The sequence below is a fragment of the Drosophila novamexicana genome, unplaced genomic scaffold, assembly GCF_003285875.2.
Source record: "Drosophila novamexicana strain 15010-1031.04,08,12 unplaced genomic scaffold, DnovRS2.1 tig00000986-arrow-arrow-pilon, whole genome shotgun sequence".
Taxonomy (NCBI): Eukaryota; Metazoa; Arthropoda; class Insecta; order Diptera; family Drosophilidae; genus Drosophila; species Drosophila novamexicana.
Window position 1 is genome coordinate 1,878,501 of NW_020824835.1, and position 14,428 is coordinate 1,892,928.

At 37.0% G+C, this 14,428-nt stretch overlaps 3 protein-coding genes across 3 annotated transcripts; all 3 read right to left on the reverse strand.

The window, feature by feature from the left end:
- Window positions 1-400: 400 nt before the first annotated feature.
- On the reverse strand, window positions 401-2,072 carry LOC115765756 (tubulin alpha chain). Its single transcript, XM_030709419.1, has 3 exons — window positions 1,722-2,072; window positions 1,353-1,656; window positions 401-1,289 (listed from the first exon to the last, which is right to left on the reverse strand). The coding sequence occupies exons 1-3, from the start codon at window positions 1,945-1,947 to the stop codon at window positions 467-469; spliced, it is 1,353 nt and encodes a 450-aa protein (XP_030565279.1). The 5' UTR covers window positions 1,948-2,072; the 3' UTR covers window positions 401-466.
- Window positions 2,073-2,272: 200 nt separating this feature from the next.
- On the reverse strand, window positions 2,273-4,363 carry LOC115765659 (SPRY domain-containing protein 7). Its single transcript, XM_030709318.1, has 3 exons — window positions 4,164-4,363; window positions 3,517-4,107; window positions 2,273-3,450 (listed from the first exon to the last, which is right to left on the reverse strand). Exons 1-3 carry the CDS (start codon window positions 4,270-4,272, stop codon window positions 3,353-3,355), a joined length of 798 nt encoding a protein of 265 aa, XP_030565178.1. The 5' UTR covers window positions 4,273-4,363; the 3' UTR covers window positions 2,273-3,352.
- Window positions 4,364-5,920: 1,557 nt separating this feature from the next.
- Window positions 5,921-7,141, reverse strand: LOC115765664 (plancitoxin-1). The gene is made up of 2 exons (XM_030709321.1): window positions 7,007-7,141; window positions 5,921-6,943 (listed from the first exon to the last, which is right to left on the reverse strand). Exons 1-2 carry the CDS (start codon window positions 7,111-7,113, stop codon window positions 5,959-5,961), a joined length of 1,092 nt encoding a protein of 363 aa, XP_030565181.1. The 5' UTR covers window positions 7,114-7,141; the 3' UTR covers window positions 5,921-5,958.
- Window positions 7,142-14,428: the final 7,287 nt, after the last annotated feature.

The following is a 14,428-nucleotide window of genomic DNA, read 5'->3' on the forward strand; positions in this document are numbered from 1 at the left end:
AGATCAGCCCCAGAGACCTTGCCCTGGGTGTGATCGCGATAAGCGCGACTTTTGGCTCGGTACGTGCTAAACCCTTGCCTGCGATCATTTTAATTATAGGCCAGCCTGGACCAGCTGCAGCACAGCAGAGAAGAGACCGACCCAGCTCTCCACCGCCATCGTCGCTCCCCTCCCTTGCATCATCCGTTTTTGCGAGTCGGGGTCAAGCAACGCACATTGTGGGCTGGGTCAATATTTGCTTAAGCCCGGGCCATAAATACTTAATTTGTCCAACGGTTTTTTGGTTTGGAAAAAAGGAAGGATAAAATGAAAACCTGGCGAAAGCGCCGCCGCAACTTTTATAAAGTCATCAAGACGTCAATTGCTGCGCAATTACCTCCAAATCACTTGACCGAAAACTTACGCATAAATACACCAAATTTTGGATTTATTCCAGGCATTAAAAGACAAGGCACACACTGCCGGGCTAGTCTTCCCGATCGGAGCCGCGATTGGAGACGGGCGCCGAGGCATCTACCTCGAGATAATCGTGCACCAGCTGGCATATATTCTCGGATGCCTCGTTGAAGTTGCCCTCCTCGAGGCCCTCGCCCACATAATGATAAACAAAGGCGCGCCGCTGATAAAGCTTATCGAATTTGTTGACCAGGCGGCACCAGGCGATCCGTATGTTCGTATTGTTCGATATGGCCACGCAGGCGCGACTCGTGGGCGCCAGATCTCCGTTGGGCACATAAACGGGCGGCATTTGGCTAACGCCAATCTTAAAACCCGTCGGGGACCAGTCTACAAACTTGAAGGACTTGGCACGCTTTATGTTCTCCAGCGCCGAGTTGATCTCATTGGGCGCCACATCGCCACGATAGAGCAGCACGCAGGCCATGTATTTGCCATGGGCCGGATTGCAGCGAACCATTTGGTTGCTCATATGGAAGCATTGACCCGTCAGTTGGGCGGTGCTCATGTTGACGAACTGCGAGTGGGTGACGGGCACGAGTGGAGCGTAATTAATTAGGGGATAGTGTATGCGCGGGTATGGCACCAGATTTGTCTGCAGCTCCTGAAAGCTGACCGACTGACCCGAGAATCGCTGCGTAGCCGTAAATGCCGCCACCACCTGTCCAATGATCCGGTTCAGATTGGTGTACGTAGGCGCAGGCACATTCAATGTATTCGCGCAGATGTCATAAAGCGCCTCGTTGTCCACAATGAACGATACATCCGCACAGTCCATGGAGAAGTGAGTGGCCAGTAGGGCATTGTACGGCTCCACAATTACGGGCGAAATGCTGCGGCGAAAACAAATGTCGCCTGAGATGGGCGGGAAATGTTTTTGGCATTTACCAACTTACGAAGGCGATGGATACACTAGAAACTCTATGACTGTCATCTTCTTTCCAAAATCCTCTACCAGTTTCTCCATGATGCGTGTGCCCAGGCCAGAGCCAGTGCCGCCGCCGATGGCACGAAAGACCAGGAAGCCACGCAGGCTGCGGCAGCGATCGGCGACACGGCGTATGGCATTCATGGCCCTATCCAGAAGCTCGCTGGCCATCAGATTGTAGCCGCGGGCAAAGTTGCTGCCGCTGTCGTCCTTGCCTGTGATCAGCGTGTCCGGATGGAATAGATTGCGATAGGCACCTGTGCGTATCTCATCTGGAGCAGAGAAAATGTGAATGAGGATGAGCCGAAGATCATAATGCGATGCAATTGGCAGCCACCTATGACCGTTGGTTCCGTATCGATCATGACGAGACGCGGCTGCACGCAGGGCTCATGACCGCTAAACTCAAAGAACGTCAAGAAGGAATCATCGCACGGCTTGCTCATCAGCCGACCGTTTGACAGGATTCCATGCTCCAGGCAATAAAGCTCCCAGCATGCATTCGCAATCTGCACGCCCGCCTGTCCGATGTGGATCTGTATAATCTCGCCCTTGCCGCCCATGTGGCGCCGGTTTTCAACTCAGCAACTGCTGCTCTGTGAACCCTCGACATGCGCCCTATCAATTTTTAATCAACCTTAAGCCAGGAAATAATTAATTATATAAAACTAGGATTTTTTCTGTGATTTTTCAAATAATTTCATTTACATTGATTTTAATGACAAGCTAAACAATATTTTGTTTAAGCTCTGCTTTATAATATATATATATATATGCTTCATAATATATATAATATATATATATATATGTATATATATATATATATATATATATATATATATATATATACATATAAATATATATATACATATGTACGGTATATCATCTATATATACGCATATATAAGGTAAATACGCACAATACAAGTATACATAACATTCATTATTGTCCGCGCGCGGATTAGTCAGTTTTCAAAGCGTTAAGTACAGATCCTTAAATGTAGTGTACATATATAGTTAGATAATTTCCGTGCTCGAGTGCATAAAGTTAGGCTATAGTGCAATAACTTTAATAGATTTTTTTTTGTATAATGGGAATGTACGAAAGAAATATAATATTTATTAATATATGGTCTATAGAGTGGTGTATTATACAAAGCAGTCGCAAGTTCTAGCTACGTTTTAATAATTTACAAAACATACATTAAAAAATTGAAATAATACGCAACATTGTGTCAACCACAAATGTGACATGAAATAAATTTTGCATATGCTATAGTTAAAGTATTTTCGCCTTAATTAATAAGAAATGTGTCGGAATTGCTTTGAAATTGTTGATTGATTGGACATTCTAATTTCTAGGCTCGTTTTCTCAAGATTTGTGTTGCGAAAAGTTCAAACAGTCAGATCAAGCACGTGCTTATCAATGCTGACCCATATAAATGTACTCCTATGAATTTGTTTTAATGCTCGATAAATGAAATCATCTTAACGGAGACTTAATACTAGCTGACGTGGGTATTTATAAGATACTACCAAATATCTTGCTTTAAAGGGGTCAAACAACATGACTTTTACATATGCATATTTTACCTTGAGGGAAGTTGTGTTGTTAAGAGAGTATAGCTGTAGGTTTGCTGTATTTTCCGATTAATTAGGGAAATAACCGAATTGCCAGAGAACAAAATACATAGTAGAAAAGGACTGAATTAGCAGTTGGTTCGACAGATATTTAACCGCAAGTTGGGTGCTGGTTAACAGTGGGAACAATCAGATAAGAATTTAAAGTTTAAAGGACTTGGATAAAACGAGCCTTTGATTTTTGATTTGATTTGAGAATCGATTCATGGCGTCAACATTTGCAGCTGCGAGACTAGAAATAATTTTCAATACGTTTGAAGCAGGAGCTGGCAGTAGAAAACCCTTAGCCTGCTATTTTGTTCATGGCATGTGACTTTAAGCCGATGCTCTAAAGTAGTGACTGCTCCAGTAAAATGCGCTCAAATCCCGAGGGTGGACCGTGCGTAAAATTATCCAGAATAATGTCCAGTATGGCGCCATTGCCCACTGCAAGGCATACACAGTAAGAAATTAATAATGGCAAAGCTGGAAACTAATGCGCCAGCAACTCACCGTAGATGACCGGAAACAGTGCCGAGCCGCGTACATTGCGAAAAGGCACTTCCAGATTTTTGCCATTGAAATAGAAATTCAATTCGACATGATCGAAGGCCACGCCCAGTATGTCGCCCTCGTCGGGATAGTCACGCTGCGGTGCACTGATCAAAGCATCCACCGGGCTCAGCTCGGGTGCCGTCTCTACGCCAGTGGTCATCAGCAGATCCTCCTGCAGATCCTCAATGGCGATCAGGCCCGCTGCGGCGGCAGCGCTATTGTTCAATATACCATTGGCAGTGGATGTGACCGCGGCGGCGGGTGTCTTGGCGGCCGCCGTTGGCTGTTTGCAGTTGGCCACAACGGGTCGGAACTCTTCGTCGTTGTGGCGTGTCGCATTGTCGGAGCACAGGCACCAGGATTCACGATCCCCGCCGCCCCACTTGCGTGTCAGATCCGCCTGACGCGTGGCCAAGCCAATTGACCAGCTGCCGCTCTGTTGGATCTTCACCTCGAAGTAGGATTTGGACTGCACCAGGGGCGCTGTGGCCAGTACACCGCCTGTGCCCGTTACACGCAGCTGATGCGATAGCAATATGACATCGGGGCCTGCCAAGCATTCGAATTACCTTAGCTTTAGTTCAAATATGTGGGAGTAAACTTACCCATATGTGCCGCATCCAGGTGCACTTCGGGCTCCCTGAGACGATGCGCAGCTGACGTTGGTTTTCGCAGCTGCCCCCCATTGAGGCATGTGCGCAGGCAGCAGAACATGTCACAAAGGGTTATGAATATATTTTAATTGCTATTTTATTATATTTGGGTCAGCTTGAATATTTTCCAGATGCAGTTTGTTTTTTCTTTTGTGTGCTTTAATCCGCTTCGTTTATTAACAGCTGTTTTGTTCTGTTTTCCATCCCTGGCAGTCGCTTTGCGCGCCGACGCCATCTTATGACGTCATTGCTGTGCAGCAGTGACTGCATCTAATTACAATAGATGTCGCCACAAAGCCATCTACAGTTGAAGTTCAGGAAATGGGTAATATTTCGAAGTAAACAGCAAATACAAATAATGATGGGTTAATTCAGTGAGTTAATCGGATATAATCTTCATAGTATAGTATTAAAAATTATGTTAAATAATTATGTCTTGTCGTGTACTTAAACGAACGATAAATCTCGATGTCACACCTCGTTTGAAGAATGTAGGAAATTTTATATCTACCTTATTGATAGACAGAACTCATTTGATAAAAACTTTCTTTTTATTTAATACAGTAGCGGGTGTACCCCTGCTGGCTCTTGGCACGTGCAAAATAATATTTCTCATAGATGTTTGGAAATGAGCTTGAGATCGGTCGATCGATAAACAACAAATTTTCATACAACCTTTTTCCGCCTATTTACCACTGTTGTGGGTGGAATTTCTCAAATCGCTCAAACACATATCCATTAAGTTTTTATACCCTGAACCCTTTCAAATGGGTACAAGTATATATTGTATTTGTGCAAAATCCAAATGTATGTAACCCTATAAAGTATATATATTCTTGATCAGCATCAATAGCCGAGTCGATCTAGCCATGGCCGTCTGTCTGTCCGTCCGTCCGTATGTATGAACGCAAGGATCTCAGAACCTATAAGAGCTAGAGACTTGAAATTTTAGATGTAGATGCTTTTAGCTCCCGCGCAGATCGAGTTTGCTTCCGATAATCGATAACTTCCTCCGATTCCAAGCAATCGATAAAAATCTATATCGATATCCTGTTTTTTTTGACAATTTTGGTAAATAATAAGAGCTTGAGTCACCAAACTTGACATATAGAGTCTAAAATAGAATATATATATATATATATTTGATGTTGGAAGAAGAGGGTTCAGGGTATCCCCTATTCGGGAGCTCCCGACTAGAACCTCTTACTTGTTATGTATAGTTTTGAAAATATTTCCTGGACTCACTTAAAACATTACCAAAAATATCTTTAAAGAGCTCCTTTTACCGAGGAATCTATGATTTAGCGAAAAATGTGAACACGTCTCAAATGATTTTTCAAATGGATCCATGGAAATGAGTTTGAGCGCTAAACGTGACCCACCAAATCTTTGATCTCCATTTCAAGGAAAATGTGTGAAAAACTCCTCAAATGAATTTGAAGAAAGATCTTTGAAAATAAGTTTGAAGCCGATCGAATGGATGGTCAACAAAAAAGTTTCATACAATAGTTTTTCGCCATTTTTCCACACACGCGGGTTGAATTTCCCGAAATTACCCCGTCTTCACTATATAAGGTAACTACAACTTGATCACCGATCAGTCATTCCGTCAGTTAGGATAAACTGTTTTATATATAGAGGCACTACCAGAAAAATAATGCTAAAGCTTTTCCTATATATGAAGTTTATCCAGATTACGATATAGATTGGGGAAATAAAGTTTTATTAGGCATCATCGTCTCAGCTTTTAGTTACATTTTTCGTAGCGGGCTACCAATTGGCGATAAATATTGGATACGCGGGAGCTCTTGTGGCAAGCAGTGCCGCCGCCGCGATTGTGCTGCTCCTGCTGCCGGTTAATGTCGCCGATGCAAATCCAATCACCGCCACCGATGCGCCAGCGATGCAGCATAATGCCCGTCTCCTCGGAGACGGCCCACTTGGAGTGATCGCTGGTGGTCTTGAAATCTACTGCAAAATCGTTATTGGCAATGTCCTCAACGTTGTAGATCATGTTGGGCTTGTCGCAGCTGTCGGGCAAATTGCCAGCACCGTCGCGCCACGCCTCCACGAAAAGATTGACGCCCAGAGCAGGTGCCACAACATCGCTATAGAGCTCCACATTGGCACGCGGGCTTTTGCCAAAGAGTCGAAACTTTTTGCCGTCGAGTGTGCGCAGCTCCACTTCCTTCTGGTAGGGTGATTCGGTGCGCCACTGACGCTTTAGTGCCCGTTCCAGACTGGGAAACAGATCGCCGATTTTAAGCAAGGGATTGCGCTCATAGTAGAAGTGCGGCTCATTGAAGACGAGCAGCTCGCCCACCTTCTCAACGCCCTCAGCGTCAATTGTCATGCAGAGCAGACTTTGTCCGTAATTCTCGCCCGTGGTGGGATAACTGTAGTCCGGCACAGTGGGATATCTAGGGACCGAGTGCACCAGCCACATGCCCTTCGCGCCGTCCGTGGCAATCACACCCTTCGTATGGCCCCCATTGCTGGCGACGGTGCCATTCGGAAACTGATCATTGTAGGCGGCCAGTAGAACGCGATGCTCGTCCGCATAGAGCGGCTTCAGAGTCTGGGCTGGCATCGAGTTGGCATCGCTTATGCGTCGTCCCGACATCTGCCAGTTGTCGTAGTTCGTGCTGGTTACATACAGATAGCGCAATCCACTCACGTCCTGGCCGTGCGGTCTGTGACTAAAGTGCTTGGGCAGCTTGTAGATGTACCACCTGTAGGAGGTGCACAATAAGCAGGGGATCCATTGCCAGCTATATTTGTAGAGTGCCACTTACCAGTCCACGTCGTGGCCCTGCTCGTCCTTGCAGGACACCTTGTTGTCCGCCAGGCAGACCTGTAACGCGGCAGCTGCCCAAATCACCAGCAAACAAATGAAGCGCATTTTTAAACCGTCTCGTCCCAGAGTCCAAATTCTACTGATTGAATGTAGTTCATCAAGTACAACCATCGACTGGAGGTTGCCAGCACATTCTAGGTATATACACTCAGAAAAAAAAGACGGACCGAAATCGCCTTTAAATTTTGAAATTAATTTTGACAAAGGTTTTCTACATATTAGAAAGTTAATATCTTAAAACAATTTATATTTTTTTTAAAAAGCATGAAAATTATGTTTTAAAAATTTATAATTTTAAGAAACTTATTTCTTAAAATAAGTTCTTATTTGTACACTTTTTAATTCGTTGATTTTATTATTTATTTCTTTTTGAAAGAAACATTCGTTTAATTCAAATATAAAACTGATTTTAATTGGGTAATTCGCCGCAAGTTAGAGTAAAATATATTTTCATTAATATTTTGTTGCTATTTTTAATAATAAATAATTCAAAAAGAATAAATATATCATTCCATAATAATTAAGTCAACCATTTTTTTTGCGAGTGTAGAGGTGTTCCGTCTTTTTGCTTATGTGCCTTTTCCAAGTATAATCCACGCTATGCAGGCAACAGCCTGTGCCAGGTAGACAAACTTGTTTTATATAAGGGATTTCCCTCTTGACACAACAACCCTGTACAGTAGTTACTGGCATGGTAGCGACCCGTTTGGCTGAGCTCAATACTCAGCTTATCAGCTCAGAGCGCGAACCCGGGCCATAGCCGGCATCTGGATTTGCGTGCGGGGCGTAGTACCATTATCAATTCAGCGGGGTTTATGGAACTGAATTTCTGCTGACCCTTAACGGACGCCCCTGACGCCAGCGATAACAAGAACCAGCTCTTTAGATTTTTCGCAAGCAGAAAAACAATTTAATTATATTTCAAATTGAAATATTATATTTAATAGGGTAGTTTCTGTTTGATGCTGATGCGGGTGTAAATATTTTTTGATTATTAGTTTAAATAATAAATAAATACAACTCAATATCTCAATATATAAAACTGTTTGCCCTGATTGTTTGACGGACTGACTAATTGATCAACTGAGTAATAAACGCACAGCCCAAGCCATAAGAAGCTGAAATGTTCAAGTACAGTGAATCTTATTTAATGAAGGTGCACGCTTAGACTGCTTATTTGTAAAATTCCATCCGCAAGTGTGGAAAACACGCGAAAAAGTTTGTATGCAACTTTTTGTTTACCATCCGCTTGTTTGGTCTTAAACCCATTTTCCAAGATCTTTGTGAAAATATATTTGATACATTTGTCGCAAGGGTTTAGTTAGCGAAAGTTTACTTTTCGGTTTTAACATTCTCAAGGTTTTCAACTCTTGAACCTTTATTCAATAAACCTTAAATATACTTTCAAGTAGAGTTAGCGTTCAAGAATCTTCAGGCAGTCTTAAATTTCACAGACAGAAACAGGTTGAAAAACATAGATCTGAAGTGTTAAGCACTAAGCACCGGGGAATACCCGGTCACAGTAGAAACATTTAAGATCAGCTACTGCTCTGCCCGCTACTTAAAAACCCTTTAACTTCTTTTGCTTCCAGAAAAGAAAAGTCGAGCTCGCTTTTTTTTTTTTTTTTACAATTACACAAAACAATTGTTAAAGTTTTTATTCATTATTTGTATTACATATTATCTGTTGTTGCTGTTGTTGTTGCTACTGCTGCAGTTTGCGCTGCGACTGTCGCCGTGTGCCGGGACCCTGGTTTCTTCATTTGTTTTTGTTTATTTTTTGTCAGGCAGGGTCTTTGTGCACCGCTTTGATGGTTTGGGAGGGGAAATATTATCAAATTGTATAATTTGTGTTGAATTTTTTTTTTGTTTTTTTTTTTGCTGTTTATTAATAATTTGTAGTACAATAATCTGATTCTGATAATACGATAATGTCATTAAAATAAATTGCGTTTAAACCTTATCGCTGGTTGCTGTTTATTGTTTTCACGTAAATGATGTGAAAATGTTCACGATCTGTTCTGCAATTCGTTAAATATTTTGTTTTCTTTCAGCCAAACCGCACTCTGTTCTGCCAATCTTGACCTTTGGCCTGTCTATTGCCTTAACGCTCGATTTGCTATTTCTTTGGTTTTATCGTATGCAACAACACACACATTTAAACTCACAATACAATATTTTCGCTAAATATTTATGTAATTTTTTTTTGTTTTTTTGTAATGTTGTTTTGTAAATTTTTTTGTTTTTAGTTTACTTTTAATATAGTAGTTAATAATTTATTAATATATTGTATGCTTTTTTTTATTAACTTTCTTTTTTGTTTACTTTGAAATATATATAAAGAACAAGGCTGATATTCATATTTGTTTTTGTTTTGTTACTGTTCATGTAAGTTTATAATAATAATATTTAGCTAATTTTTGCCTTAGCTTGCGCTTTTTTGTATATTTAGTTTTCATTTTGTTGTTAGATACTTTTCCTTATTTGTTGAAAATCATTAAATTTTTACAATACTAGCAAAAGGGTTTTATTTATTTATTTTGTAATGCCTTTCTTTTTCTTTTCTATTGCTAAAATGTGAAATGTTTTGCAAAAAAGTCAAATAAATGAGCCTCAAAATAGACAAATATTTGCCATTTGTTGTAGTTAATATTATATTGAATTATATTTATATATATTTTTTTTATATTGATAAAAGTTGAATAATATGCAATTAAAAATTGCATTCTCTTTATAGATGAATCCATTATTAATATAATTGTTGCTTCTTTTTGTTTTATAATTTCAAAATTGCTGCGCATAATTTGTTGCTGCTTTATATATATATATATATATATATATATATATATATATGTATATATATATAGATATAATATTATATATGTATGCACATATATAGTTTTTTATATCGGGCACGAGTTTGATATGTTTTCAATTAATTTTTAATGTTTCTCATTTCACTTGTTGTTGCTGCTGTTGCTTTTCTTCGTTTTCTTTTTCTTGATATTTTTCATTGATATTTTAAATATTCAATATCAATTTGTTCTACTTAATATAAATATGTAAATGTGTCTTCGTGTATATGTGTGTGTATATTTGTATATGTATATATATACGCGTATGCTTGTATATTTATGCCTGTATATAGTATGTGTATATAATGCAACTGCCAGGCGAGTCCATCGCAGTTGGAAATGTTATTAACAACTGTACAGCATGCCATATATTTTTATATTTGCTTGAATGCCTCCTATTATGTTTCATTTTGATAATCATATCATATGTTTCCCAGTTACTTAAGCTAATATTCAGGGTTTTAAACGTAATATATGTCAATGCATTTTTTTATTTGTTGTATATTATGAATTTTTTCTTGTTGCAAACATTTTCTCTAATTTAAAATTCGTTTCTTTAAGGTTTCTGCGCATCTGCTAGATGATGTTTAAATTAAAAAGAAAAATCCAAATAAATTTGTGTAAAGTGATTTGAAAAGTAAAACAAATGTTAGTTGAATGTTTTTGTTTGTTTAACGAACATAATGAATTTATTAAGCATAATTAATACCGTCAATTAAAAAAGGCTAAGTAAACGCTACATATAAAAACGCAAGTTTGGAAAAATAATGTATGTATATATGTATGTATGTATATATAGTATAGTATATAAATGGTATACAATACAGTACTTAGGCATTAGTATGGTTATAAAACAAATCATTTAATGCACGTTTTTAGTTATCTTTTAGGCAGGCAAACAAAAGGCAATTGGAAACCGAATCGGAGATATGTATACGATTAAATATAGTTAAAAGAGCAGTTTCGCCATAATATATAAACATTTTCGAGATGCACGAAAAATAAAGTACAAATACTTAGCTAAAAGCTAATACAATAATAAATACAATAAAATACAAATTTTCTTTGCTATTACTGTTGCCTTTACTGGCTTTTATGCCATTACTTGGTATATGCATTTACATATGTATGTAGTATGTAATCTATTACTAATTGCCCTTCTATAGATGCACAAAACTCATGTTCTTCTCACGTCTGTGTTTTATTCAGCGACTCTTTTTTTGTTTTTGTTTTTGTTTTTTTTTTTTTTTTTTGGTAACTGCTTTCTTTTTTTACGCTTACATTGTCAAAAAATGTTTAAAAACCACATCAAAACATATCGCTTATCAATTTTTTGTAAAAGTTTTTTGTTCTTTTTTTACTTTGCATCTACTATCTGGTAAATCTTTCATCTTGCTGATATGTATCCGTTGTAGTTGCGTGTAGTATTATATATATATATATATATATATATATATAATTTTTGTTTGTTTGTTTCAAAAATGTATTTATATATTCATATAATGTTCCCATAATTCATATTGTTTAGTTTAGTTTTTTAGTTTTAGTTTTAGTTTTACATTTACAAACTAATTTCATGATGCATTAGATATTCCTGTTCAAAAGTGTTTCATTCACACTTTCTAAACTGTTTTACTCAATTTTGTTTTTTATTTATATTTTTATTATTTTTTTCCTGATGAGAATGTAGTTAGGAGAATGTCTTGAAATAAGAGCCTGAAGGTAGCTAATGTTGCAACTGCTTTTGTCTTCAACATTTGTTTTTCTATTCTTTTTGGTTATAGATACATGAGAAGTTGTCGATGATCTATGCTAGATGAGAACATGTTTTGCTTGGCTGTTTCTTTTAATCTGATGCAGGCGTGTTGGTTGCCACACGAGCACACACACGCACACACGCAGCGTCTTAGACAAGTCATTAAGAACGCGTTTCCATTGCTTTTCTTTGCTAAAATGCTTGCATACTTCGAGGCGTCAAGCCTGAAAAGTTTTCTTATTCCTTAACATTAAAAATTAATTTCGAAAATATTTGTATTAGGCATAGCTTCTATTCCTTTTGTTTTCCTTTTTTTGGTAACCTTTATATTTTTAGTTTAAATAATTATGTATTTATACGCTTAGTTGTAGTTGTAAATATTTTGCTTCATAATTAATTTTGTTGGTTTTTGTTTGTTTTTGTTCTTTAATTTCGTTAAAGGCGCAATTTTATGATATGCATTAGTATTAATATAATTAAACTTGTTCACTTATAACTAGATCATCCTAAGTGTGTGTACGTGTGTGTGTGTAGTAGTGAATTGGTGTATATCTGTCGGTTTCTTTACAGACCAATGAATAGATTTTGGTTATCAATAGCATGTATTTTCAAACAGATGATGTACCAAAACGCCCGAATATAATGATCATTATTATGATGGTGATAACAATGCTAATGGCGATGATTATAATGATAGGCAAGAGTAAGCAAGAAATGTAATTGGACGGAGTATGCTTTTACATTTGACTAAAGTCAATTGAAATTTTAAATATGAAATAAAGTGTTGAAAGTAGACAAAATGAGAAGTCGAAACTGTAACATTCAACATTATTATTATTATTATTTTTTTTTATATATGCGCTGGACATCCATTACCAATAATGCCAATTTTAATTGCCATAACATATTTTTCATATTTTTTTGTTTTCTTTTTTTTTTTGCTTTAACAAATGTTTCAAATATGCCTTTGGTATGTCTAGTTGTTTTAATCGTAACTAAGTAAATTAAATATAATAGATTTATATTGTTATTTTATGTTATTATTGAATTATTTTGATGTTGGTTTGTTTAACAAATGTGGGGAATGGTTAACGTAATTCGGGTTTATGTTATTTAGTAAGGACAACTTTGGTAAATATAAAATTTAATTTAAAATGTAAATTTTAAATAATATACGTGTATGCCTATAATTTAAACAATGCTGAGAAACTGCAACGGCTGCCATATCATATCATATGAATGATAATTGTCTTGTTTTTTTCTTTTCTTTCAAAATTTAGAGCTTGCCGTTTTTTTAATTAGCTACTTAAAAGCCTATGTCTTGCCTTTTCTTTTGGTTGTTTTTGTTGTTGTTGTTGTTGTTGCTGTTGCTGTTGTTGGTGTTGGTGTTGGTGTTGTTGATGGTTGCCTAATAGTTGTTTTAGCTTTTAACAACTACATTGCTTTAGCATAAGTGTACTTGTAGTTGTTTCATTTAGTTACAATAGATGTAAGTAGTTCCATAATTATTGCTACTGCTGCTACGTAAGATGATATGTTACTGATTTTGCAATCGTAAAGTACGAGTGCTCGTCGTTCCCGTAATCAAAAGTTGTTTGTGTTGGTTGTTAGGTTGTTGTTGCCTTTGTTTCTGCCTGTAGTTACCCCGCTGTCTCTGGTTCGTTGGTTTTTGTTTTTGTTGTTTTTTTAGCAAGAAATGTGTGTGTTGATTGTTCTAGCATTTTTCTGAAATTGAGTTAGGAATGTTTTTGTTTGTTGGATTATCAACAATACAAGCTTATCAATTTTCTAGTCTTTATGCGGTTGAGAGAGCTTTTGCAGAAATTTCAGTTTCTTCATTTTTTGCTTGTTTGTTTTGGGCGGAAAGTGTGTCGAGAGTGTCTGAATCTAATTATACCAGCTGTAGTGCCAGATCCAGCTACAGTTCCTGGTTCCCCTATCTGGTTAGCTAGTTAAAATATATATATATATTTATATATGAATGTAAGTATGTATGTATGTATACTAGAGTCTTAACAGCGCATTTCAATCCCAATGCCGTGTCGAATTCACAATTTGAATGTACGTTTTTATAACAAATAAATTTCGAAACCAGCTTTCAGTTTTTCTCAATATAGATTTTACATTTGATGACACCGACAAGTTCTCGTTGTTAAATGTTTTATGTGTGTATGTGTGGGGTTTTTGTTCTGTTTTTTTTTTTTCATTAGCTTTCATTATCTTTAAATAACACATCAAAACTGTATTACTAAATACAAGATATTACTTTAATGCATATACACACATATACAGATGATTTTGTTTTTGGTTTTTCGTAATTCTTTAACGTTTTGTTTGTCTTTTAATAATTCTAGAAAGAGAGCTATTTAAAGGGCACATTCGGTTAAGCTATAATTATGTTTTCTTTTTTTATTATTATTCAATTTTATATGTACTTTTGTTTTCTCTTTTTTTTATGTTATTCCCTTAACACTGTTATTATGCTTTAAAAATGTCTTTAATGAATGGATAAAGGTTGTTAAGAAAAAAACAGATCAAATTCTTGCAATGTTTCAATTCCATTTCATGAATATGGTCGAAAATGAAAGGGTAAATGAAGATAAAACAGTGTGAGTTTAGGCTAGATCTAATTCGTAAACAAAGGCTAAATGGAAATTATCGGAACAACCATAGTTAAAAATGGTTCAAAAATCTTTAGCAGCTCTTATAGACATATATATGTAAATATATATATTAATACACATATGTA